The 27,362-nt window shown below is 69.4% G+C and overlaps 1 protein-coding gene across 9 annotated transcripts in view; it reads right to left on the bottom strand.

Annotated features, from left to right (window-relative positions):
* PRDM16 (PR/SET domain 16) overlaps positions 1-27,362 on the bottom strand; it is a 273,345-nt gene that overhangs the window by 170,505 nt on the left and 75,478 nt on the right. For 8 of the 9 annotated variants that reach the window (XM_045859405.1, XM_045859399.1, XM_045859408.1 and 5 more), the window contains exon 2: positions 11,579-11,928. In XM_045859405.1, coding sequence (XP_045715361.1) covers positions 11,579-11,928 — 350 coding nt within the window. Of the gene's footprint in view, positions 1-11,578; positions 11,929-14,184; positions 14,254-27,362 lie in introns of those variants that run through there. The other variant, XM_045859404.1, reaches the window with a different exon arrangement.

The raw sequence follows: 27,362 nt of genomic DNA, 5'->3' as shown, positions 1-27,362 counted from the left end.
CTCCTCTGGGTGCCCCAGGTGGCCGGGCCCCCCTGCAGAGGCGCCCCCACTCCCGCGAGGACACCAGAGGTGTGTCCTTCGCCCCCGGCCCCTGAGACCGGGGCCTGCGCGTGAACACGGCATGCCTCAAACTCGCCCCCTGACACGGTCTCTGGGGACCCCCGTGAGGCGTGTCCCTCGTCCCCGGCGCCAGGACCTCGTCGCCAGGACCTCGTCCCCAGCGCCAGGCTCCTCGCCGGCCCGGGAGCGATCGCCCTGCCACGGCTCGGGGAGCAGATGTACTGTCTGCAGGAAAAGTGGACTGCGCACCTGCCACTCACAAAACGCCCAGGCCTCCGCCCCCCGGTCCCCGAAGTCCCCTCTGAGGGCCAGGAGTCTCCGGCTGGGAGGTGGGCGTGCCGGCTGCACCACGACGAGGTGGTCGCTTCCTTCCCCGTGCCAGACTCGCAACGGGACCCCCGGGTCCTCGACAGGGACTCTGCATTGCACATACGTGTGCGGCCGTCACCCCCGAGGACCCAGGCCCGCGCCCAGCCGGCCCACGGCCTCTCCTGGGAGAGTCCCCACTCCACCCAGGACGCACGGGTGGCCGCTCACCCTCCCCCGCGTCTGGGTGGTCCACACTGTGCAGTCAGGGACCCTCGGAAACGCTCGGTGCTCGGCCCACCACTCGGGGCTGGGAGTCAGGGGGCTCTGGAACGGGGAATGGGACGTCGGCCCCATGACACCTGGCAGGCCTGGGACAGGCCGCCTGCATGGGCTTTCTGCTGGGGGTGGGGGGGGCCATGGGCAAGCTTGGGCCTGTGGCCCCCGGAGGGTCCGGGCAGAGCCGGACTCCCCAGTGACACCCCGAAGCCAGAGCACAGCGCTCGCCGGGCAGGGGTCCAGTTCCCAGAGCTCACCTGCCCACCCCCGTTCTCCCATGGCCCCACGGGCCCCGAGGAGACGCGGGGGGCCAGGGCCAGGCCAGGGTGGGTTGGTGGGCTTAGAAGACCACCACCCACCAGCCCTGCGACCCCAGACAAGGGCTCTTGCTAAGAAGCCGGGGACAGCGGTGCCACTCGGGGCCGTCGGTGACGGGGAATGGCGTGGGGGCTGGTAGCCACCCCCAGCTCAGGTGAACCCGAGGACGGTTAACTGCCGTCACACAGCAGGGGAGGGTGCAGCTGGACCCCTGGCGGGGTCAGGGCGCCCCCGCCTCGCCGCTGCCCTCCTCGAAGGTCCCGAGTCCCACCCCTTTGCGCCCCTTTGGCGTTTGGGTCCAAACCGGAGGCTTCGCTGGGTGGCGTCCTGAGACTGAGGCGGGGAAACCGGGCTCGGGGCGACACAGTGGACGAAGGGGTGGACAAAGGGGTGGACGAAGGGGTGGCCGCCCCCTCCCCGGGGTGGACTCCGCGGAGCCGTGGGTCAGCCGCTCCCCACCGCCACCTGGGCTGGGGGTGGCCGGCCAGCCGGGAAAGCCCCCCGCCCCGAGCGCCCAGCCCCCCCGCCACTCCACGCACCAGGCCCCTTTTCTTGACCACCAGGCCCACCTCGTAATCAAATTCCACTGCCCTCCTAATCCGTGTTTTCTTTTAAAAGTGGATTAGGGAAATCTCATCTGGAAAATTAATTAATGTGAGAATTCGACAAGTATTCGCCGAGCACAGCACTTGTTTGTGTGACCTGTGCCCCACACCCCCTTCCTGTCGGCCCGGGCAGGTCCCGGCTTCCACGCTGCGTGGGTCCCCAGGGCCCCTCCAGCAGCGTCGCCCCCAATCCCCCCGCGAGGGCCTCTCTCCCGCCCGCGCCCTCGGCCGCAGAAGCACGTGTGACATGGCCGTCCTGTAAGGGGGGAGGAAGCGACTGGAGAGCCCGGCGAGGGTCCGGGGTCGGGGGTCAGGGGTCGGGGGTCGGGCCTCCTTGGCCCGCAGGCTCAGGTGACCGCGGGTAGCGCAGCCCAGGTCCCCGAGGACCCGTGGGGGCGGACGGAGGACTTTGGGGCCCTTGACCTGTGCTGGGCGACGGTGTCAGCTGTCGCCCCACTGCTGGCACGGGGATCATCGTCACTGCCCTGTTCCCCGCCCCCCCACCCCCCCACTGGCCGTAGGGAAGTCTGCCCTCGGAGAGCAGCCCCACCCCCACCAGACTCAGGTGAGCCTGCCTCCCCGTCGTCGGAGAAGGATGCGGGGGCCTCTTCCCAGCCCGAGTGGGGCCCTGCCCGGCCGCACTGCCCCTGCCCCTCCCCCTCCCCTCATTCGGGGCGGCTCTCACTGCCCCTCATTCGCTCATTCAGTCGTCCCACCGGCCTGCCCCGCGCCCCCCACGTCTGCAGCATGCTGTCCGGGCGCCCGGCCTGCCCCCCGCAGCACGGCCTGCCCCCCGAGCCCGGCCTGCCCCCCGCGCCCGGCCACATTCCGGTGAGCGGGCCCTGTCCCCACCACCCCCTTCCCGTCTCTGTCCCTTTTCCACCATTTCCTGCGGGACTGGACTCCGAGGGCCCTCGGGTGTGGAGGCCTGGACACTGGGGTCAGCACACCGGCGGCCAGGTGGAGTGACAGTGGGGTGCTCTCAGCCTCAGGACCCCGGTCCACGCGGCCTTCCGGCCAGTGCCTGCCCCACGAGGCCCCCGGGCGCGGGCGGCCAGCCGGGCCCCACACCCCAGCCCTCAGCTGCACCCGCTCGGACGGGGCGCGGCGCCTCCTCCGGGACGCTGCGTGGTCCCACTGCCAGCTGACCCTGGGCGGCCGGGACCCCCGCTTCCTGAGAGAAGAGAGGGGGTGAGGCGCGGCCGAGGCGCCGGCACTCTGCGCGGGCCGGTCACCTGCGAAAGCCCGGACGTGAGAAGGGCGCCCCGGGTCCCCCAGGAGGGCGGCGCAGGGCAGCGGCGTCCTCCAGCTCTGAGCTCAGTGGGCAAGGCCCGGGGGCTCAGCTGGGCCTTCGTATACTCTCAGTGCCTCTTCATCGCGAGAACAAGCAAATGGAACCTTCTGGAAACGTGCTGTTGGCAAGGTCCTCGGCCCCCAAGTCCTACCTGGGTTTCCTGGCCTGCGGTCTGGCCCAGGAGCGGCCTCTCCTCCCTGCCCCCTGCCCGTGGACCCTGGTGGCAGGGCTGGATGACGGAGCCGGCCAGGGGCTCCACGGGGCAAACCCGTGGGCGGCTGTGCTGGGTCTCAGAGGCCCCTCCTGGGGGGCCTCGGGGCCTGTGGGCCATTTTCCTATCGATACTCCCGCCCGGCTCAACATCTGCACCCCGAGTCATATTTGGGGCCCGGAGGCGGCCAGGGGAGGGGGCATCGCCGCCTCTGCCGGCCTGGCAACCCCCAGGCCCCTGTCCTCCCTGGCCGACGCCTGGCCGAACCTTCTGGGTGAGGCCCTTCCCTTCCCGCGGCCGCACAGAGCCCCCCAGACCCCCGGTGCCCCTGCAGGAGCAGCGCCGGCCGGCCTGGCCGCCTCACCCCCCGCCCACCAGCCCTGGCAGCACGGGCCGGGCCCCGGGAGGGAAGGGAAGGCTGATGAATGAGTCTGCAGGGAAACCAGGCGCTTCGGCTTGTAAAAGGTCACCGCGACTTTGTTCTGGGTGAGGGTTTATCTCGGCCGCCGCGGGGACAGACAATGCCCGGGGCCTAAGCGGCAGAAACCGTAGCCGGGCGCGCGAAGTGACTGCGCTGATAAGCCGGAATGGACTCCGGAGAAAGAGGTCTAAATGGGGAGGAGGGGACGCCGGTGCCCGGCGCGACTGAGCAGGACCGACACAATGGGACACGCAGTCACACGGGGCCCCAGCCCGGGGAAGGGACGCGCCTGAGAGCCCCACAGCAGCGGGCCCCGCGGCCCCGTCCGACCACAGGTCCCCACTGGCCCGGCCCTGCCCTGCGGTGGTGGTGGGGGGGCAGGTGCAGCGGGCACAGAGGACAACCAGACGGGCGCATGAGTGACCCTGGGCATGGCTGTGGGGGGCCGGCTCTGTCCTTCAACCAGCTCCTTTGGAAACACAGCCGACCTGGCCCGGGTGGCCGGGGCCCGGCACACAGGTGAGCCGGGGCTGACCTCTGCTCCCACAACGGTAGCACAAGGCCCGAGCGTCTCCCCTTTCGCAGGAGCCCCCCAGACAGGCCATTGTGCCTCCTGTCCCCTGGTCTAAAAGTCACTGTCAGCCTGCGTTCGTCACGGCACCTCCCACAGCGGGAAAGCGGCGGTGGGGGGGGGGGTCTCCTCGACTACCCCCGCAGGGCCTTCCACCGGCCGAGCAGGGCAGGGGTGGGCGGGGGCACACAGAACACCCTCCTAGCAGGGGTGACTGTTCCCCAAAAGTCCCAGCTGGAGAGAAGCTCCGGGGCGCAGGCAAGGCCGGGCGGGAGGTGCTCGCCTTCGTCCCATGACCCAGGGAGACCCTTTACGGCCCGCCACCCCGGCCGGGACTCTGGGCCGGCCGGACAGCCAAGGCCGAGGCGGGCATCCCCAGGGAGCCCCCAGGCCGGCGGCTACCACCCTCGGGGCGGGGGGGGCAGCCTCCCGGCCCGGCCTGCCCCCGGCGAGGCTGCTGCTGGGAAAGTGCTAGAAATAGAAACTTTTCTGTGTGAGCGCCAGACACGCCGCTGCCGCCGGCCGGCTCCGCAGGTGGGTCCCCGGGAAGACGGGGCGCACGCAGGGGGGCCGGCGGCCTTGCTCGGACGGCCACGTGGGCGCATCCGGAGGCCAGCGTTCCGTCTGCGTCACCACACGCCTTCCTCGTCCCCGTCCCCCCCGGGTCGCACCCACAGGGCGGGGCGGCGGGCGCGGCCTGACTGTGGGGGCGCAGGATCTAATCACCACTTTGGGTTCGAAGCTGTGGGGCCGTCGGAGTCCCTCTCCTCAACAAACACTGCCTCTGGGACCTTCGACGGGAAAGGCAGAAAGGCGCTTCCCGGGCGCCCTGAGTCTGGGCCCTCACCCCTGCGCCAACCTGCCCCGTGGCCCTCCACGACCCTCCATGACCCCCTCCCCTCTCCAGGGCGGGGGGAGAAGTGGGGATGCCCCCAGTGGTTCCCAGGCAAGACAGGGACAGTTGTGCCTGGGAACCACCCCCGTGGCCTTGCCCTGGGGCAGGGGTCACGTTGACGGTCGGTCTCCAGGGGGCCACCCCCCGCCAGGAGAGCAGGCTGGGCACCAGCCAGTGGAGTGGGGACGGGGGTGACAACCCTCAGGAGCCCCGGGCCGGTGTCACTGGTCCTGCCCAGCACAGACAGCAGACACCAGGGGCCTTTGTCATTTCCCCTTAACAGGCAATCCCTCCGTGTCTTGGGGGACGAGTAAGGGAGGGCGGGAAGTGGCCCCCGTTCCCAGGCAGCCTCCGGGGGGCCCCCGGGGGGAGGCCGAGCCGCCTCGTCCCCCGAGTCCCCCCCTCCCGCCCTCCTCTGACAACCTGCTGGCATTCTCCAGGTCCCTGGTGCACCCGCAGCCTGCCCAGACACGGGGGGCGGGGGTCTGGTCTGGCTGTCACTGGTGAGAGAGAGAGAGACTCGGAGGGTAAAATACCATTTAAGAAGCTGGTATTCGTGGACGTCTCTAGAATATGAAAAGAAAATATTTATTTCCTTTTTCGCTTGTGAATCAGATGCTCTATTTAAAGAAAGCACCCTCCGCCGGACCGGGGCTGAGTTATTACCCCTTAAGGAAGTGGAGGAGCAGTCTCGGGAGGTATTCTTAGTCATTCCCGCTCCTTTTTTCTCAAATTCCTGCGGAGCCGGGCCGAAGATAGCGCAGGATTTCATGGCATTCTCGGGCTAAAAACGTCCAGACCTGACATGTCATGGTGCTCGGGGGGACAGGCGAGGGCCGGCGGCGCGGTCCCATCCCCGAGCTGCTCGCGGATCCGGAGGGGCGAGGGCGCTGAGCACCCTGAGCCTCGGCACACGCCCGCCCGGCCACGTCCGAGGCCACCCAGCCCCGCCTCCCCCTGGACGCCCCGGGAAAGGTCCCCACGTGCGCACCTGCCACCTAAGCGGCATCCTCGGGTGAGAGCACTCACGGGGCGCGCACTCGAGGTCCCAGGCGCCTTCCGAGCGTGCGTTGTGCCACCCGACCCCGCTCCGATAACGGTCTCCAGAAAAACACAGTCCCCAAGTCCCTGCAAGGGGCCTGCGCCTCACGGGAAACTCCAGGCACCCGGACAGAGGGGCGCAGCGTCCCCTGGGCGAGTCCTCGGCCTCGCGGAGGAGCCGCCACAAGGAAGGGTCAGGGGGTCTGGTCCCACGGGGCTGGGGGAATGCAGGGTTGTCCCCTGTGGGCCTCCGGGTGCTTCGGAGAAGTGACAACACCAAGCCCCACTCGTGAGGCTGTGAGGCCGGGAGGGAGACCCGGAGTCGGGTCTTTACAGTTCAGGGGGACCCTGTCGGTGTCCCGCGCCCACCCCCCCCCCGCCCCCGGCACCTGGCACTGGCGGAATGGCATGGAAAAACAGCGAGAAGGTGATGTGAATAGAGGATGCACTAAATAGAAGGAGCGGGTGCCCCCCCCCCGCCCGGCACACCAGCCGGCCGGCAGGTGCAGGAGGTCGGGGCGGTGGGCCCTGTCTCCCTCCAGGTCGGTGTCCGAGCCCAGCTGCGCGTGGAATTTCCTGGGCGCTTCCACAGACCCGATGCCGGGCCGGGGGGGCTTGTTTGGACTTTTGGTTCCAAACCAGGACAGCCCTGGACAAACAGGGTGGGCCGGCCCCCCTCTCTGGCTAAAGCCCGTGTCCCTGGGGCAGGAGCTGGGCTCCTGTAATTGTAACGCTCCGGGGGATTCCCACACGCGCAGCTCGGGTAAGACCCCCGGACCTGGACCTCGGCCCCCAGGCCTCGGGCTCCCAGGAGGAGCCTGAGGAACAGCCCTGACCCTCGGTGCCAACCTCCGAGTTTTCCTTTTTGAACCGGGGGGCAGAGGAGGGTGCTGGGGATGAGGCGGAGAGTGCAGGGGAGGGAGGCAGAGGCTGCTCCCCACGGAGACCCCGAAGCTGAGGCTGTGGGGGAGGCCTCAGACCTCAGTCCTGGGCCCCTGTGACCCCCACCATGCCCAGAAACTCGGAGGGGACCCGCCCCCTCCCCCCACGGTGTGACTGTCAGCCCCCGGGACCCGGAATGCTGTCCGGGTCCCCGCAGACGCCGGGCGTGGTGCCACGCCTTCCCGCGTGCGCCACGGCGCCTTTGAAAGCCCCCGACAGGTTCCGTCCGGGAGGCCGGAGGCCGGACGCCCGCCCGCTGCAGGTGGCGCCCTGGTGCCCCCGGGGAGCAGACGTCCCCGGGCCTCGTCACTCATCCCGCCACCCAGGGCCCAAAATAGGCCCCCAAACTTCTTGCCATTTAAAGAGGCCCGGCCCCGGCCAGGGAAAAAAGCGCACTGCTTTCCTAAACACGGGTGCAGGCGGGTGAGCACCCAGAGCTCCCTTCCCAGGAAGCCCAGGCCTCGCCCGGGGGCCCTGCGTCCTGGGAAGCGCCTGTCTCAGAGCCACCGTCCCAGGATCTGGGAGCCCAGGGCGGCGCCTTCTCCCATGCAACCCCACCCTGGCGCCTCTGTGCGTGCCGGCAGCCCACCGTCCAGGGCGCTCAGGGTGGTCCTGGCTGGCCCTCCCCACACCTCCCTTGGGCTCCAGGACCTCGGGGGATTCACCATGGGGGCCACATGGCCAGAGTGCTGGGAATCAAGAGCCTTGGGGCTCTTTGCCCGGTGACCCCGAGCTGCCCACAGGCCCAGCCCAGACACAGCCTGTTTGTTGACTGAACAAGTGACCTGAACACAAGCACTCAGGACCGGAGGCCAGGGGACGAGGTAATGCCCCGAGTGACTCATCCGGACGATCGAAACCCTCCCACCGGCTCCACCAGCCGGGGCCGAGGCACGGGTCACAGGCTGTGGGTGGGGGAGGGCCTGGTCCCAGCTGCAGGGCCAGCCCCGGGCAGGTGGCCCACCCGAGGAGCCTGCTTCCCCAGCCCGCTCCCTCCGGGCTGACACTCCAGACAACCCTTAATTAGCCCAATAAACAGCATGATGATAAATGTCATGATTTACTCAACAAATGATCAAAATCATTGTTTCTCCAGACCCCAGGGCCACGGAACGCAATCTCACGGTGAGTTATTCCAGGCGGTGTGAGTGGCATCCGCGTCGGCAGGCAGGCCCCCTCTGGGGGGTGGGGCCAGCGTGCGGGCGTCCCCCCAGGCGGGGGGACAGAGCCCCTCCCTTCGAGATGGGGCTCAGGGGCGACCCCGCTCACCCCAACTCCTGCCTGTCCCCACGGATGCGGCTGGCAAGGTTGGGGTGCAAGAAGGACACACCTCAGCACCTGGGGTGTGTTTCCCTCCAAATTCCGGGGAGCCCCCAAGCACCCAGGAGAAAGGGGGTTCAGAGTCACGGGGCGCTCCTGATAATAATGCCGGGGGGAGCCTCAGCCACCCCTCCCGGTCCCCTCGTGCTGAAGGAGAACTCCTGTGTGAGACGAGGGGCCCCCTGACCTTGAACCTGAAGGGCACAGGCCATGGTGTCCCGGCCAGCGGGGGGAGAAGTGCTCTTTGCCAGAGGGGCGAGCGGCCCCGAAACCACGCGGTGACCGGACAGTGTGTCAGCCACACGGAGACGGAGGGGGACGGTGGCCGTCCTGTTTGATTTCCGTGGAATGTCCAGAAAAACAATCTTGTTCTCGGAGTGGAAAGAAAATTGTTTCCATGGTGTCAGTGAGAATGATCTACTTGACCTTGATCTTAATCTGGACCTGGGGACACCTTCCGGTATGGGTGGGGGACCCCCCTGCGTGCCTGACTCCCAGCCCAGGCGACAGGGACCCCACTCCGAGCTCAGACCGAGAACAGGTCCGCTCCCAGCCACCCCCGGGGCGTCCACAGTGACACCGGACCCCCTCGGATTTCTTCTGCCAGCTTTGCCGAAACGGCCCCTCCTCTCCTCTCTCGGTAAATGGACGGCACTCGGAGACGAGAAAATCGAACCGCCCCGGTTTGCAACACGGTTCCCACGTGAGGCCCAGCGACCACACACGCCAAACCCAGGGCCGCGGTAAGATGGCCCAGGCGTGCGTTGTCCCTGGGACCTGCCCTGAGGTCCGGGCCTGCCGCCCCCGCCTCCCCTGCTCACCCCACGCTGACGCACCAGGGGCTGCCTCGTTCTCGCCCTCACCGCGTCACTGTGTCACTGCGTCACCGCGTCACCCCGGGCCCGGGGCGCGTCCTTGCAGGGGCGCACACGGGATGGGGCGCAGGGCCAGGCCACCGCACCCGTGTCAGTGACTCGGGGCTTCGGAGGAAGGTCCCAGGTTTTCCGCTCCGATCTGGGGCCGGGCGGCAGGCGCGGCCCTCAGTCGACCCCTCACGGGAAGGGGCCCCGGGAGCCGCTCCCCCGAGCCGCCGTCCCGCGCACGGAGGCCCGAGAGTGAAGGGAGCCGGCAAGGGTCTGCGTCAGGGGCGCGGGGGGAGCCCACAAGCCTGCGCGGGAGGGAAGGCGGCGGCTTTCTGCCCCGAAGGCCCAGACGGACGCCCGCGGCGCTGGGAAGAAACCTCTGCACGGCGGACGGACCTCAAGCGAAAGTGGGTTCGCCCTCGGCTCAGGGCGCTCCCTGCATCCCCGGCGCGGAGGGGGCTCCCGTCCAGGCCTGCTGTGGGCTCTGCGGGCAAACGCCCGCCCTCCTGGCCCGCCTGCCGGAGGCCACGGCACCCCGAGCCGGGCCGAGGGGCACCCACGCCGGCGCTCCCCAGGGGCACGAGGTCTGCGGGGTGGGGCCGTGCGCCCCCAGTGCTGCGGGAGGGCGGCCGGAGGGTGAGCGCGCACCCCCAGCGCCGGCATGAGAGGCGGGGGCCGGGTCGCGACCCGGGACAAAGCCCACGGCCGCGGCGGGGGGGGGGGCAGAGTGGGGGAGTGGGTTCCCTCACGTCCGCCTCAAATAAATAATATCGCAAAGTCAACAGATAACGGCCACGGCCGGTACCAGGCAGGCGGCCGCGATACGGGCCATTTCTTTAGAGAAAGAGCAAACAGGGACCCGGATCAGGGCAGACAGAAGCAAGGTCGCCTCAAGGTCGCCCGACGCATGACCGGCGAGGCTCGCTTTCGCGCCAGCATCTGAAAGCCACCTGCCCCTGGCACGGCCCGGCCCTCTCCGAGCGGGTCACACAGACACCCGTCAGTCGCTCCCCCAAACAGCCAGGTGGGCGAGACAGGCCAGGCCGGGTCTCCAAAATGCACCCTCGCAGCCAGGGCGACACGCCGGTCACAAACCCTCGCAGCCAGAGCCTCGGTCACACTGGCGGGAAGCGCACCTCCCCTCCCAGCTACACCTTCTTCTACGGAGCTGGCACTCAGACGGGGAGCTTCCGTGTTCCCCACCTGCACACCCCTCGCGCCACCAGGACCACCCCCACCTGCCTGCTGGGAGGCGGAGGCCCCCAGCGTTGGGGGTACCCTGGCCCTATCTCTGGTGACGGAGGGAGGCCTGTCGGGCTGTGGGCAGGGCCCCCCCACAAGCACCAGCACTCCCAGCCTCTGGGAGACCCCGAGGGAGTGCCTTGCTGTTGCCAGGCCCAGGAGGGGTGCCCTGGGGTGGCGGGGGTCCAGGAGCCTCACCTCCAGCTGGGGAGAGGGCACACGTGTCTCCAGGGACAGGCTCAGGCGTGCCCCCCGAGGTGTAGAAACCATGAAGCCTGGAGGGTGAACAGGGTCAGGGGACCTTCCCGGAGCCGAAGCCACACTGTGGGAGCCGGTGCCCCAGCCCGCGCTGCCCTGGCCCAGGCTCTTCCCGGAGCCTCAGCTTCCATCCCAGACGGAATTTGGGGGCGCACCTGCGTGTGCACTGCCAGCACCCCAGCCAAAGCAAGCACCCGAGACTGGCTGTGGGGGGCCGGTGGAAAGACCAGGACCCAGGAGACCAGCTTAGAGCGCCCCCACATTGGGGCCAGCGTCCGTGGTGACAGCTCCAGGGGAGGGACGCCTTCAGGGACATCGGCGCCCTTCCCCTCCTGCGCCCCCACTCTCCCGCCGCACGCAGAGCCGCCGAGGTTGTCAGGGACAACACACTCGCCGACGCCCCCTCTGGCAGGGTGGGACTGCTCCCCGCTCATGTGAGACGTGGGGGCTCCCGCCAGGGAGCTGGGGGGCAGGGAGCCGTGGGTGGGGGGCCCTTGGCGCCTGGGGCCAGCGCAGCCACCGGGCGTTGTCTACGGGCTGCTCAGGGACCTCGAGACCCCCGTGGGCGGCAGGTTCCCCCGCGCAGGGACCCTGCTCTAGGACAGTCCCCCCGTCCCCCAGCCCCGCTGCCTGAGCCCCCGAGGCCCAGACGGGGCGCAGCCACTCCAAGACATGAGCTCACTGCAGACACATTTCCGGGAAGAGAGCGGGCACGGCCCCCGGGGCCGGCAGGCACCCGCGCGGACCGGACCGGCGGTGCTTTCGGGGTCGCGTCCTGCGAACGGCGGGACCCAACGAGAGCCTGGGAAACGGCAGCCGAACGCTCTCTCTTGGCCGCGCCTCCCGCCCGGGGTGGGGGCGGGGTGGGGGCGGCGGCGGCTCGGCGGCTTCATAAACAGACGGCGCCCGAGACAAATGGCCGCGATCCGTCACGCGGCCGGGGCAGGCTCACCTCCCATCCGAAGTCGGCCTCCTTCAGCGTGGCCCGCGGCGCCCCCATGTAGGGCCCGAAGCGCTCCCCGACCTCCATCCTCTTCTTGGCCCAGATGCCCAGGCCGGCCCCCGGGACGGAGGACTCGCGGAGCTCGAAGCCGGGCGGCACGGGGACGTCCTCGGGGATGTAGACAGGCGCCTCGTAGGGCGAGCCCTCCTTGGGGGTGAAGTCCTCGCTGGTGGGCAAGGGGGAGGGCGGCCCCATGGGGATGGGCGACATGACGCTGTCTTCGGTCTCGTCCTCCGCGCTCTCGCCCGCCAGCAGGTCCGGGTCCGGCTCGTACATGCTACTGACCGCGTCGCCGTCACCTGGGGGAGAGAGGGCAGCGTCAGGCCGGGCGGCACAGCCTCCCCTGCGAGCCAGGTTCAGGGACCACGGGGACGGGGCCAGGATGGGGGCCCGGCAGCCCCGGCCCCCTAGCGTGCCTCTGCTCCTCGGCGGCCGAGTGGCCCTCACCCGCGTGGGAGGGGAGGGGCCCGGGTCGGCGGCACCACCAGCCCCTCCGGGGACCGTCCCCTGCACCTCCCCGCGGCCCCGAGCGGGGCTGGGAACCCGACAGCCCGCCCTGCTTCAGGAGCGTGGGGGCAGGCGCTGCCCGCGTGCCACGAGACCGGGGACGGTGAGGGAGGTCGCCGCCCCAGCACCCGACCCTGGGCGGGTGGCGAAACCCACTTCCCAGGACCGTCCAGTCCATGTCTGCAGCCCTGGGGACGAAGGGACAGAGTCACACCCCAGGTTCTCAGGGGGACCCAGAGTCTGGGCTCCTGTGGAAGGTGTCCCGGCACCTGGGACACCCTGGGCAGGGGGCGGGCCCGGCAGGACCCTGGAAGTCCCCGATGGCCAGTCGGGACAGAGGCCCGCGGAGGCCATGAGCGTGGGCCTCCCGGGGCTGCCGGTCACAGGACACAGTGGACGGGCGGAAGGGTCCCCGGCTTGTCCGTCTGGGCCGCCTCTCTTCGGGGCATTTCCTGAAAGACATGTGGTGGTGGCCCGAGAGTGCCACCTGGACAGACACCAGCCCCGAGGGGGTGACAAAGAGCGGGCGGAGGAGAGACAGCCAGAGCAAGGGGCAGGTCACACGGCGGGGACGGGGCTCACTCCAGGTGCCGACCCGGAGGAGTGAAAAGGCAGGTGAACCGGGCAGCACGGTACCCGCAGTCGCCCGGAGGCAGAGACACGCAGGTGCCCGCCCACGGGTGAGGGAGGCACGAGCGTGGTCCCCCGCGTGGTGGAGTATTACGCAGCCATGAACAGGACCCACTGTCACCCCACTGCCACTCGGACATCACGCCAAGTGGGAGAACCAGAAACCAAAGGCTACACGGCGTGTGGTTCTGTGTCTAAGGAAAGGCCAGAGCAGGCGAGTCCACGGAGACTAAGGAATGCATGTCGTTGGGGGGCATGGGGGGAACCGAGGCACAGGCTGGGGGGGCTCCTCTGGGGAAGGAACGTTCTGGAGCCGGACGGAGGCGGTGGGGGCGCAGCATCACGATCCACTGGGTGTCCCTGAGCCCTTCTCTCCAGAATGGCTGACGTTTAACACCACTGGCACGTCACCACGACAGAATGTTAGCAGTCGGGGGGTGGGGCAGCAGGAGGTCCGCCCGGCCCCTCGTGCCGCTGACCTCTGACACGAGGCTTCCACCTGAGCCCCCCTTTCAAAAACCTGCGGGAGTGACAGGCCGCCGCAGTCACTGTGGCCCTCGGCCTCTCCCTGCCCCCCGACCGACGGGGGCCGGTGAAGCCGGGGTGCCCACGGAGACGGGACCTTTGGGTACAAGGAACATGACCTTGGGTCCCTCGTGCTGCTTGCGAACAGATCTGGTTGAGAAGAAACCGAAGTCTTAGGGGGGAAAACCCTCACGGGATACCACGAATCTAATTCAGCAGCGCCCCAGGGGTGATCGTCATGTCGGAAGTGGCCGGCGGCTGGGTGCTTCCCAGGGACCTGTGGGGTCCTTCCAGAAACGCCCCCGAGGCCGCCGCGCAGTGCCCATGACCCGCAGTGGGAGGTTCGCCAGTGCTCCCATACCCCTCCCCCACACCCGGGGGTCGGGGGGCACAGAGCTAAGTTACAAGGCGGTGGTCCAGGCGCCACCTCGTTCCCGGGAGCCGGGGACGGCCAACAGAGCCGGCACTGGAGTCCCGGCCGCGGGTGCCTCTCCAGGCTCTGTCGTTTGGCGGGGGCAGGGGGGTGTTTTTTAAAACGTTCTGTTTGAATTCCACTTCCCGAAACATTCACCTGCCGGAGGACAAACCACACTCTAAGCCGCGTCCAGTTTCCTGGCTGAGCAAACGGCGCGGGCGCGCGGCGGTGTTTCCTGCTGATTAAGGAGCCTGCGCCCCGGCCTCCGCCCCCAGCGCCAGGAAGCCCCGAGGCTCCCTCCTGCCGCCCCGCCCCGCGCCCCTCTCTTGGAGCTGGGGGGCGGCAGGCCTGAGGACCGCGCAGAGGCGTTGGGGGACAGTGGGGTGTCCCGGCGGCCCCAAGTCCCTGGAGAAAGTGGAAAGCTTCTCGGAGACGCCGGAGCCCCGAGGACCCAGAGGGGCCGGAGGGAGAGACCGACCTGCCCCTGCCCTGTGCTCCGGCCAGGGGGTCTGGGAGGGCTCAGCCCAGGCAGGAGCCCCTCTGCCCGGACCGGACGGGCGTCTGCCCCTGCCTCCCGGCTCCCGGCTCCGGCTCCGGCCGCCGAGGCCCCGTGACTGCTGGCTGGGGCGTTTCCAGTGGCTCTCCCTCGAAGGTCGGGGTGCGCAGCCAAGAACATGAGCTTTTTACGACTTTGGAGACCGGCGCGGGTGTGCTGCTTCCCGGCCAGGAGGCCGCGGGCCCTTTATTGGGGTTTTGCGGTGGTTTCAGGGGAGGGGCTCCTGACGGGGCCCGTCATTCCTAAAAGTTCTTCTGGGAGGCCTACCAAGGCGGTAAAAGCGGGGGGGTGGGGGGGAGGCAGGCGGGGACAGGCGGAGGGGAAGGGGCCTGGACCCCAGCAAGCCCTCGAGCGGTCCTGAGCCAGGGCCACCGAGATCGGGCCACAGGGCCCCCAGCAGGCGCCGGTCCCGGGCAGACTGCCGTGTTCTTGGGCGACAAAGTGCCAGGCCTGGTCTGGAGGCTGGTCACACAGGACTCGGCACGTGGGCCCCGGGCGTCTGGTCAGAGAGGCCGAGAAGCCAGCTGTCCCCCCGTCTGGGGCTGTGCCGCTGGGAGCCTCGGTGTCCCCCCGCCCTTAGTCCAGGGCGGGGTCTTCTCCAGCCTCGGGGGGCAGGGGTTCTGGCCCCCCCTCGGATGTGAATCATCCCTGAACAGAAGCTGCCCCACTGTCTCCCTGAGAGCCCCACCGGAACACCGGGCTCTGCAGAGAGAGAGGAGACCCCAAGTTGGGACAGCTGGGCTCTGCGACCTGGCACAGAGAGAGGGTCCCTTGTGCTCTGTCCCTACAAGGCCGAGTAGCCAGGACCCTCCCGGGAGGTGGTTATAATCGGCACGATGACCGCCGGCTCCTGGCGGGGGGCTCACGGGGCGCTGGGCTGAGCAAAGCCTGGCTCGGGGGCCGGGCCCTGGCAGGGAACTTCCGCAAGTTCGCCCGCGTGTGTGTGGCCCCCTTGGCCGTGTGGCCGGGTTTCAGGAGAGCCGCTGGACTTGCTGGCCTCGCCCGGGTGGGGCCTGGGAGCGTGGGCGTGAGTGTGGGTGTGGCCTGTGTGGAAGTGTGCCCGAGAGGAGTGTGTAAGGGGGCGTGTAAGGGCTCTGAAAACACGCCCATGTGCCCCCCCCTGCACACACGCAGACCTCTGCCTGGAGACCCCAGAGAGGGCAGAGGGAAAGCCCGTCCGTGGGGCTCGGGAGCCAAGGGGCCGCCGGGGCCGCCTCGCCCTCCCCCCCACCCCGAGCGGGAGACAGCAGGGCGCTGTCCGGCTGCCCGGGCTGGGCCCCCAACTGGCCAACGGACCCCACAGGAGCAACCCAGCGCTGCCCCAGGACACCCCCGTGGACACTGCCGACAGGCCCAGAGGAGGGACACTGCCCAAGTCCCCTGCCCACACTCCCCGCCCGCGAGGCCGGCTCACCCTCCCCCAGCACCGCACACGCTTCTCCCCCCACGCACCCCTCCCAGGACACCCTGCTTGGCCGGAGGAGGAACCTGCCCCGGCTGTCGCCTGCCCAGCCCAGCCCGGAGGGTGTGCACACACACAGGAGTTCCGCCAGCGGTCGGCAGACGCTGGCCCCCGGGGCCCCAAGCCCCCGTCCTCCCTGCCTGGCCCAGAGAGCCGCCGGCCAGGCCCCTGCGGGTCCACCCTTCCACGCACTGCACAGAGAGGGGCTGGCGCACGGCTGGTGGGGCCACACACAGCCCCCCACGTTCAGGAGGGGGCTCCTGGGAGCAGCGGGGGCTGCGGACGGGGGGGGGGGCTTCCCTGAGGAGAGGAACTCCCGCTTTGTATGGGTGGCCACGTCAGGGCCACAGAGAGGGGCAGTTGGGGGTGGGGAGCGGGGGCGGGGCAGCAGGTCACAGGAGGACCCGACCCGGAGGCGTCTCAGGGCCGGGCGGCTCTGCGACCCCGTGGAGGTGGGCGCAGACTTTCAGGGAAACGCAGCTCCATGCAGCGGTGCAGGTGAGGGCGCAGGTGAGAGCCCAGGTCGGAGGCGGAGACACTGCACCCTGCGGACACCCCTCGGAGACCGGAGTTCTGCAACCGCCAGCACCCGGGACCCACCAAGGGTGCAGGGCCTGTCCCTCTCCCGGTCCCACAACTGCGTGTGGTTCTACAACTATTCCCATTAAAGTTCTGGCGGAGAGACCACCTACTTGGACAAACCACAGGCCAGCGTCCCGCCCGGCACGCGGCGGGGCGCGGCGCCCTGGGCGCAGAGCGGAGCCGGGCACACGCTGCTTCCCCCCGCAGGCTCACGGTCCCTCCTGCGGGCCGGCGTCCCCTGCCCCCGGGCAGCTCGGAGCCGAAAGGTCGTGCCAATGACCCTGTCATCGTCTTCGGCACCTGGCATAGACGCTGGCGCCAGGCTGGGCAGGGAGTGGGGAGGCCAGCAAGGTGCCCGGTGTCCTGCCTGGGGGCAAGTCCCCCGAAATCTGCACCTCTCCCTCCGCCCTCGTCACAGCCCACCTGGCGGTCCCCTCAGGGTCGTGGGTCAAGAGCAAATCATCCTCCGCTGACTTGATGCTGACCCTCCGGTGGGCACTACTCCCCCCAAATGGGGGAGAGCAGGTCACTGGGAGAAAGAGGAACAGAGGGGCCACAGTGACCCCCGCGAGTGAGCTGCTCAGAAACAGAACCTGGGGGACCCTCAGTGGAGCCGGGACGTGGTTGGCTGAAGGAGCTCGGACGGCTCCGCCCAGACCCCGCAGGTCCGCCATCGCCCGCCCGCGGCCTCCCTCCCCCACTCCCCCTGGAGCTGGCAGGCCCGGCCTGCCCAGGGAGGACGGCGCGCAGCCGCAGCTTCCCGGGGTGGCCTGAGCTCCGCCCTGCCCCTGCCGCTGGCTCAGGGGCGCAAGGGCCCACGGGGGAAATGGTCCCCGCTATCCCACGGAGCCGGCTCCGGAAGCCCCTGCCTCCGCCTCAGACCTGGAGCTGGAGACATCGCCCCCCGGGTCCACCCCTCACTGGACGGAGTGGCCAGGCCCCCGGAGCCGCATTTTCTCCCTGTAAATGGGGGCAAACACGACCTCCCTGTGCGGGGGGGGGTGGTGATGCACAGGCCGGGGCTCCTCTGGCTCCCCCCAAACCCTGGGCTGGGCTCTGCCACAGACCTTCTCCCCATGCAGGGACACACCAGGTCAGGGAGGGCTGATCCGGAAACTTGGTAGGCCACCCCCTTCCAAGATGCCACGAGGGCCAGGACTGCCCCCCTGGGAATTCCGCACCCCATGACCTCTGACCCCCAAGAACTCAGGCCCGCACCTCTCAAAAGGGCAGCGGCTTCTCGTGGGAGATGGGCTGGCTCGCTCGGTGAAGCCAGTCCCCCCCTCGGGTGCACCCAGAGGACAGCGGCGGGTCGGAGAGGTCACTACAGACGAGGCCACAAGCCGTGGTGTCCGGCTGCGGGTCCGGCTGGGGCACCCAGAGGCGGGACCCCAGCCCGCGGGTCTCCAAGCTCTGCGCTGCCAGGCTCCGCAAGCCCGTGCTGGTGACGCCCCGGAAGCGAGGGGCCCAGCTGTGCTGGATGCTGGGGGGATGGCTTGCCCGTCCAGCTCAGGGGGTCTCAGAGTGGGGCCCCCAGACCTACGGCATCCGTGGGCCCCCAGCACTTGTCGAATGCAGGCCCCACCCAGACCCGCTGCACCCGAGACTGGGTGCAGGCCAGGTGCCCGGAGCCCCACAAGCCCTCAGGGGCGACGGCCCCCTGAGGGTCTGGGGGCGGCTGGGGGCAGGGGAGCAGGTGCGCCGCCGGCGCCACAAACACTGAGTGAGCAGTGCGCACCCCGGACGAGCAGGACCGAGCACAGAGGCCACCGGCCTTCTGAGGACGGCCAGGACCTCGGGAAACTGGGCCAGCTCCACCCCCGCCGACCTGCGTCACGAGCCCCCTCCACGGCCACCCGCCGCAGGGCCGCCGGCAAATTTGCTGCTTAGCGGGAGGAAAAGGGCCGCAATCAGCCCGCGCCCGGCAACCCCGTCCGGTCGCCGGGGGAGGCTGGGCCCAGGGCACGTCTCATCAGAGACACTTCAGGGGCGGTTCTCAGCTCAGGGAGCTGCGCGCCGGCCAGCCGGCCGGGTTCCCCGTTCCGGCTCGTTCCGCCGCTGCTGCGCCCCTGGCCTGGCCGCACCGCTGACGGAGGGGGTCCCACGGACTTTCCCAGGGCGGCGCCAGCAGCCCCACGCACCGGCTGCAGGCTGGCCCCCACGGGCGGCCCCTCCAGACCCCCGAGCCACCTGCTTTCGTTACAGTTTCTGTGGGGGAAACGGGACCCAGGCTGGAACCTGCCCTCCAGCGTCCCCCCCACCTGGCCCGGCTCCCAGGGAGAGGACCCACGTGCTCCCAGGAAACACGGGCGACGGTTCCAGGGAACCAGGCTGGCTGGGCCGGGCCCCTCGGATCTGGGTTCAGCTGAAACCTCCTACACAGAGGCCCCAGGGCCTTCTGGAAGTATCCCCTCCCCATGGTCTGTGTGCACCCCGGGCCTGAGGCCCCCCCATCCCGCCCACCAGCAGGAGGACGCGCCCACTCCTGGGGGAGACAGGCTGGGGCCCAGGACGCCCCTTCCCGAAGGCCGACCTGGGGCTGCAGTGCCCAGGGTCCCGGCACATTCCCTAGGCCCGGCACAAGCAGTGTTCAGAGGTTCCGTTCCGTTCGGCGTGCAGGAGGAACACGGTGGCAGAGGCGAAGTGGGGACAGACGATTCCCAGGACACTGGGAAGCAAGGTGCCCGGCCAGCCACAGGGCCGTTCGATTCTAGAACCATCCAGGGGTGCCCAAGAGAGCAACTGGGTAACGGCGGGCGGGCGGGCCTGGTCAGAATGCTGGCTTCTCTGTCCTGCGGGTCAAGGCCATCAGCAGACGTCAGCTTGTCCACCGGGGTCTCACGGGCAGCTCAGGGCGGCCGGGGCCACAGGGCACACAGCCGGCACTGCCGTCGACCTGAGTCTCGTGGAAGCCCCGTAGGCAGGGGGTGGCGGGGAGGAACGACCCCATTTTGTGCCTCAGGGAAGCTCCCGCCCACACCGCCGGGCCGGCCGGGCCGCCGCATCTGGGTCCTAAAGTTCTCAGGCGGCGCACCGCGCAGCCCCAGCACCCCCTGCGGTGGGGCAGCGCCCGGAGAAGCGTCCCAGCACTTACAGTGGCCTTACGTCCTGACGCACAGAAGGCACAGGGAGTGGGTGGGGTCACTGAGGGGTGCGTGGGGGGACAGACGAGTGGGTGCGTAAGTGACTACATGGGAGAACAGGCAGAGGTGTGAGTGGGTGGCGGGTGGTGGACGGGTGTGGGTGGTGGGTGGAGGGACGAACAGGTCAGTGGGTGGAGGGATGGTGGATGGATGCACAGGTCAGTGGGTAGATGGATGGATGGACAGGTCAGTGGGTGGTTGGATGGTGGATGGATAGACGGGTCAGTGGGTGATGGCTGGTGGATGGTGGATGGATGGACAGGTCAGTGGGTGGATGGATGGATGGACAGGTCAGTGGGTGGACGGATGGGTGCAGATGGATGGACACAAGGACAATCTGGAGGACAATTCCTAACGGAGAACGTTAAAGGCAGAAACCCTTACTTCCCATCCTTGACCTTCCTTCCCCGTGGACGAGCCCCACTCACAGGACCCCCTTGCTTCTCCCCCCCCTAGACTCGACCTCCAGGCGAATGTGGGGGGGACACCTGGGCTTGCCCAGTCCAGCCCCACACCCCGGAAGGGAGGCGGTTTCTCCCCTGCCCCCTCAGGCCACCCTCCCTGCAGCCCCGTGGAGTGGCCTGCCGGCCCTGTGCTCTGGGCGGCCGGCGGGCACGCCTGTGACACCAAGGTCCAGCCACAGCCCCCTGCCACTCGCTGGGCCGCTGGGGCTCCCCCCCCCACCCTCTGATGGTTCTTTCATCTCTTGAGCCACGTGGCGAGGCCTGCTGGGCCCCCAGAGACCCCCGCGAGTCCCTCCCCAGACCCTGCAAGCGCCCACAAGCGGCAATGGTCCCAGGGGCTGTCTCGCCTGCTGCTCAGGGGGAGGGACGAGGAACAGAGAGGGGCCCCCCTCCAGCAGGCCGGGTCCCCGGAGGCCACTGGGGACAACGGTGACAGAAGCCTCCTTCTTCTCGCTGACTGGCGATCTCCACGCTGCCGAGCTCCTGCCAAGGCGGCCAGGCGAGGGGGGCCCGGCTCCAGTGAGGGGGTTCTTGGGGCTGCGCAGGACGCTCCCCACAGCCCCACCTCCAGAAACTGTTTGCGAGAAAGGGAACCAGGAGCTGACGGCTCAGCGTGGCCATTGTTCGTGATTTGAATCAACCACAGCAAACTCGACCGCCTCTCCCCCCCACCCCGGGCCGCGTCCTGCCTGGGGGACAAGGACACAGCAGTGGGCCCCAGGACCCGACCAGCGGGGTGCCCATGTTGCCCTGGGACCCGCGTCCAGCGTGGGCCGCCCAGAGCCGCCGGCCGCCGCGGGCCCGCGCTCATTGGCATTCCCCTCGCCGAGCAGCCGCTGCGAGCCTCTGGGCCGGGAGCGGACTGCGACTGCTAGGAGCACCGCAGATTAATAGCTCTGAGCAAAGACATTCCCGCAAACATGCTAAATATTAATAATAATCAATTGCCGTTTAGGCTCCCAGCCCCGCGCCCGGGATCGTGCCCGCAGGGACCGGAGGGTGAGGCGCCCCAGCTGCAGGGCGGACGGAGCTGAATGTCATCGGGGCCCGGGGGGCACGCGGGGGGGTGGGGGCGCGGGGCTGGAGCTGGCCTCTGCTCCAGGCACAGCCCGGCCCCGGCCTCTCCTGCCAGGGCCCAGGCGGGAGGGTCTCCCCAACACAGAGGCAGGGCCACCCCTCCCTCCCCAACCCCAACCACATGGCCCCTGCTACGCCTGGCCACTGTCACATGCACAGGCTTGTGACGTGCCCCCAAAGCTGAGCTAGCCAGGACTCCCACGGCACGGCCTCCTATTGGAGATGAAGGCAGTGAGGTCAGAGCGGCCTTGACTTGTCCGGCGTCCAGAGCAGGTGGGGCGGGTCCTGCGGCACCTCCTGCCATCTGGGATGCCACCAAGACTGCTGGGGGCTGAGCTGTGCCCCCTCCACCCCACATGTCGTTTACCCGGACCCTGGTGCCTGGTGCGAGACCTGCGCCTGAGGCAGGGGCGTTGTTGAGGTGGACGGGTTAGGCGAGGATGGGCTTGGATTCAGGGGAACTGGTGCGCTGGTAGGAAGAGGGGAGAGACGCACGGGGACACTGGGGGGGCGGCACGGCCTCGGGTGACAGAGGCCTCCGGACTGCCAGGGAACAAGCGTTTTGCGCCCCCAGTTCATGGTGCTCTGTGCCGGCAGCCGAGAGCGGGCGCAGAGAGCCGGCGGGAGGGCCCTGACCGCCAGGGGCACGGCGCGGGGGCCCCACCGCTCACAGGACGCCACGGAAGCGCCCACCTGCCCCTCTGCATTCACTCCCAGCGCAGTGAAGCCGGTCACCAGCCTACCCATTTCACAGAGGCACAAACTGACGCGCCACGGGGGCAGAGGCTCCAGAGGAGCCCCCTGCTGGGCGTGGAGCCCCCCCGAACAGCAGCCCTTCAGAGCCCAGGACGGCATCCTGGGAAGGCGTCCCCCACGGCTCCACGGCCACTGCCAGGCTCAGCCCACCCAAGGTCACATCCGCCTGCAGCCGAGCCCAGCGGCCGAGGGGCTGCAACCGAGACGCAGCCCCGGGCGCCCGCTGCCGGCTCCCACCCCTCCCTGGGCCTGGGTCCCCGTCCGGCAGAACGGACCCCAGGCCGTGGGGGCTGCGACTGGCAGCTCCGGCCACCGGGCCGCTGCTCCACGCCGGCAGACTGCAGCCGGTGCATTACTCTAAGACGATTACCGGCCCGCGCAATGCTCGGGGGACCCCGCGCGCCGATTTCTGGCCCACCCCCATCTCCCCGGCTTCCATCGCCCCGGGCAGGCGATGCCGCTGCAATTTTTATCAGGGCTTGTTCCTGATAAAGAGCCTCTTTGTTTCAGAGAGATGTGATTTGGCCTTTCTCCTCCTCTCCTTTATTCCTTGGCTAATACACCACTTCCCCGAGCCCCGGGGGCAGCGCGGTGGCCTCCGATCGCTCTGATCTCACTGTGTTTCTTCTCAATCACCGCGGCCGACTCCCCCCGGCCCTGCGCTGAGCTCCCGGTGCCGAGCGCGCGGCAGCCGGGCTGGGGTGTCCTCCAGGACCCCCACCTCCCGCACCGTCCGTGTGCTGGACGCCGCGCTGAGGGGCCCGGCCCCCAGACCCCCTCGGATGTCAGGGAGGCTGGCCCCAGGCACCCGCTCCTCCCCCTCACATTCGCCAACTCCACAGGGCGCTTTAAAAAAATTGTGGTAAAAGACACATCACATAAAAGTCACCATCTCAACCTCTGTTTGTGCGGCTCAGTGGCCTTAAACACACTCCCCCTGTCATGCAGCCGTCACCACCATCCTGTCCAGAACGTTCCGTCTTCCCAACTGCACCTCTGTCCCCGTGAAACGCTCCCCACCCCTCCCCCACCCCCACCCTCCCGCACGGTGTCCGGTCTCTGCCTCTGTGGGTCTGAGTCCTCCAGGGACCTCCCGAGTGGATTCCTGGTGTCTGCCCCTCTGTGTCTGGCGCACGTCCCTCCGTGGGACGTGCTAAAGGCCCACCCACGTCGTAGCAGGTGCCGGAGCGCCCCTCCTTTTGGGGGCCGGGCGGCCTCCCCCGCCCGTGTACGCCATGACTTGTTTATCCGCGCACCCACCCCGGGACCGTTCGCTGTGTGGGCGATGCTGCTCTGAACCCGGGGTGCAGGTGTCTGTGCGGGTCCACGGCACCCATTTGGGCATCCCCGACACCCACAGGAGAGAGGCGTCTCTCAGGCTGCCCCCGCCAAGTGGAACGAGGCTCCGCCGGCCTCAGCCCCGGTCCCCACGCCGGCGCCCGCCCGCCCCACCTCGGCTCCCTCGGGTCCTGCAAGCACATGGGCTCTCCTTCCGCTCCCCCACGGGCGCCCTGGGGCCCTCCCTCCCCTGCACTCATAAAAGCGGGGCGGATCCAGCCGGGAGACCGTCGGAGGTTCGAAGCCACAGGGCCCTGCGTGTGAGGACCCCCTCCTGGCACCGTCCTCGCGTGGCTGTGTGGCGGCCCCTGCACGAGCAAGGGCTGTTCGCTGGCCAGCAGTGCCCTGGCACCGTCCCCAACAAGCATCCCTCAGGCCCCGTGGCCCCAGGGGTCGCTGCTGAAGCGACCAGAACCCCGTTCTGCTGGAGGGGAGGGCCTGTCAGGGGGGACGCAGGGGGAGCCTGGGGGCGGGGCTTCAGTCGCCATCGCTGGGGCCCAGCAGCAGGATTGGGGATTTGGGGAGGCCCCATCCAAGAGGGGCTCTGGGACACCTTGCTGGCGGCCACAGGAATCAGTGCTGCCCCCTCGGATGGAGGGGCCTCGGGCCACCAGGCCGAGGCTGCTGTGGCGTCCTGGGCCCCGCGTGGAGGCCGGGGAGGGCGAGCTCAGGGGCCCCCAGGCTGCCTCAGGCCCAGGCCGGGTGGGCGGGGAGGGGAACCCCAACACCCACACACACAGCTTCCGCAAACTCAGGGGCTTCAGTGGGGTGTGAGGGGACAGGCCGAGGAGGGTCGGTCCCCTGCCCTGGACAGCCACGCCTGCTGGCTGCGGGCCACTCAGGGTGCCGAGGGCTTGGGGGACGAGGTGGAGGCCCCAGAAGCTGCCCCACGGGGGGGTCAATGTGTCCGGGGACGAAACGTGCTCAGCGGGGCGCTCAGAGTGCCCCCGCCTGCTCCCCCCACCCCCGTCCAGGCAGCGCGTGGAGGAGGAACGGGTTAACGCCCGGCAGACCCCCCCGCAGCCGCCGCCGCACTATTTATAGTGGGTTTATCTCTCCAGCTCCCACACGCTGGGCCTGGGGCTGCCCTGCGAGGCCGGAGCGAGCCACACGCATCCACAAAGGTGGCCCCAGACGAAAAGTGTCCGGACCGAGAAGGCAGAGCAGAGCACGGCGCCTGCCCCTCGCCGGCGAGGCCGGGGCTCCTCGGGGCTGGCTCCAGGCGGGTGCCGTGAGGAGACACGGCCGTCCTCGGAGACCGCACCCACCGGATGCGGGAGGCGAAGCCCTCTGCTTCCGGACGGTCCACTGTGTGGCCTCTGCTGGCACAGAGCTGTGTCCTCTGCCTCGGGGCCTGAGGGCAGGGCAGCGGCGGGGGCAGATGCTCCGCCCCCTCCCCACTCACTGGAGGCCGGCAGCCTCCCTGCCCTGGCCAGGTCCCCAGCCAGAGCCCCTCTGCAGCCAGGACTGGGGCTCGGATCACCCAGCTACCCCTCTGGGGGTGCCTTCCTGTGCCCCAGCTCTTGGGGGGCAGGGAAGACCCTCCCCATGTCGCTGCCCTGTCACCTGCTCCCAGGCCCCCTGCTCCCCTCCCATGCGCTGCCCAGACGACACAGCTGCAGACAGGAGGGACCGGAGATCCCTGGGGTGTCCCCACCCCCCGCCCCGTCCTCCGGGCCAGGGACCCAGGGGCAGCCTCGCCCCTGCAGGCCACCCGCCCCCCCACCCCCGGGGCTCCGAGCAGCCTCCAGCGGTGGCCACGACAGCCTGCAGCCGGCGCCCGTCCTGGCCCTCGGGGGCTCCTGCCCTAATGAAGACGTTTACAGTTTTAACCATCAAATCAAGTGCTTGACTCGGCCGGGCCCCTCCCTGGTCAGCCGCGCCGCAGCTTCATTTAGCAGGCCAGTGGCGAGAGAAAAAAAAAAAAAGAAAGAAAGAAAAAATTCATTAATTTTTATTAACAGGGAGAGCCATTTGTTCCCTGTGACAATATTTGACTTGTCGAAATGATTTTCACCTCTGCCACGAGGTGAGCGCCCCCCACATACATCACCCGATTACGCGGCGCGGCCGGCCGCAGTCATTAGGCAGTGAATTAGCGGCGGTCCCCGGCTCTATTAATCACGCTGACACCGGCGCTGGCGCGCTGCTGACCCGCGCCCGGCCCGGCCCCCCGCAGCCGCCGGCGCGGCCCGCGGCTCCGGGCTCCCGCGGGCGCCAGGGCCCGGAGCGGGCGCCCGGCCCTTCCCTTCGTCCCCCGCGAGATCCCGATGCGCCGGCCAGGGGGCGGGTGCCCCGGGCGCCCCGGTTTCTGCCTCGGCTGCTTTACTGGGACACGCTCCTGGGGCAGGTGGCGGCCAGCACCCGCGCACCCGCCGGGAAGCTCACACCAATAACCTGTTTGTTTCCCAGGACACAGCGGCCGGCGCGACGCCCAGGCCCACCCCACTTTATGGGTCCCGGGACCTGCGTGGGGTCTTTACCCGGGTGGGGCGGGGCCTGGGCTGGGAGGGGCCCAATGGGCTGCGAGGATCCCCTCCTGCGCCCGCCCACCCCGATGCGGGCGCGCACGCATGCGCGCGCACCCCCCGCCCCGCAATGGCCCAGAAAGGCGCTGGGCGCCCGGTCAGCCGAGGTCACCGGGACGCCTCTGGCCCCCGGGGAGCTCTCCAAGAGCGCGCTGACCCCTGAACAACGCAGACTGGAACTGTGCACTTGTGCGCGGAGCTTTTCTGTCGATACTCGGGAAGGGTTTCGGGAGACTTCCTCACGACCGTGACGGCGTCACCCGGGCACGCCGGCGCCGAGACACGGCCACGTGGCTGCTTCCCCGCTGTCCGAGCTGGAGCCGCGCCCCGCGCCCTTCCACACCAGCCTGTCCTGTTGGACGTGGGGGGTCCCGGCGTCACGCCGTCCACGGAGTTTTGTGCCGCGGAGGACAGCGTGGGCGAGGTCCTGGCCGACACCTCCCCTCGCACGCAGGCCAGGTGGGCTCCCGGCGTCGGCCCCTGTGCGGCGCTGGCTGTGTTTCGGTTTTCTCCGCGACGCCGTCTCTCCTCCGGCGGCGCGGCTGCGGGAGCATGTGTGTGACACAGGCGACACGCACAGCGTGCGTTAACCAACGGTGACGTCGGCCAGGCGTCCGGGCCACGGCGGGCTGCTGGTGGCTCAGTCTGGGGAGTCCGGAGTCGCATGCGGATTTCCTGCACTCCCAGGGGCTGCGCCCCGCACCCCGCGCTGACCGAGGGGCTGCAGTGCTCCTGGTCAAGCAGGACCAGGGGCTGGAGGGCGGGGGGCTTGGACATCTGACTCCGGGGAGGCATGCTCTCCCCTGGGCAGAAAGCCCGGGCACGCGGTTCACGAGCCGTCCCACTCGGCGTTAGGGACGATGGAGGATCAGGGAGGGGCCCGTCGGAAGGAAGGGGCCGCAGCAGCTGGGGCCAGAGCCCCCGCCTGCCGGACACGGCCGGGCTCTGGGCATTCCGTCCGGCCGGAAGAGCTGATCTGCGTGACCCGGGCCAGCCACGGCCCGCTGCCTCGCTCGCCGACACGGTCACGTCCCAGCCGCGGGCTCTGCACCGGCTGGACGGCCGCCGGCCGGCGGCGGGTCTGTCCTGGGCAGGGAGTGACCGGGCCCCACCTGTCAGGGGCTGGGGGGACAAGCGACAGGTCATCTGCAGAGCAGTCGACACAGGACCGGCAGGTGGCAGGTGGCCCCTCTCCCTCCTTCCCCAACACCACTCAGACCATTTTTTCCCATTAATCGAATTAATCATCTTTGCGATCTAAACCAATTTCTCCCATTAACCCGGCCATCAGATGGGTGCTTCGGTCTGGTCTGGAGCGGAGTTTGGGAGCCCGCGGGGGGCGGGCGGGGGGAGTCACCCTGACCCGTTTGTCTCCCTTCTCGGGCGGGACTTCTCGTTTTTATGCCGCAGCACACCCCCCGGTTTTCCCCACTGGTGACGAATTCTCGAGTGTCCGGGACCTGCCCACCTGTTCCTTCCGCCCTGGTCGTCGCGGGACGGGAGGGGCCGTGTGCTGTGTGGGTGGTTCTGGTGCCGGCTCCCAGCAGACCAGGCGGCCGGAGGCGCCCTCCAGGCCTCCGCCAGGGCCCGAGATGTGACCCCGCGGCGCCCAGCCCGGCTCTCGAAACCGTCCCGACCCCCGGCCCCAGTCGTGCCCCAGGGCCTGAGCTGCGAGAACGAGGCCTGGGCCCAGCGCTGCTGACTGGCGGGCGGGCCGAGGCGGGGCGTTTCCAGAAGCCCCTCGCGCACC

Source organism: Phyllostomus hastatus, unplaced genomic scaffold (genome assembly GCF_019186645.2).
Source record: "Phyllostomus hastatus isolate PE091 unplaced genomic scaffold, TTU_PhHast_1.1 phas_scaffold_182, whole genome shotgun sequence".
Lineage (NCBI taxonomy): Eukaryota > Metazoa > Chordata > Mammalia > Chiroptera > Phyllostomidae > Phyllostomus > Phyllostomus hastatus.
This window is presented reverse-complemented; position numbering and strand designations above follow the sequence as displayed.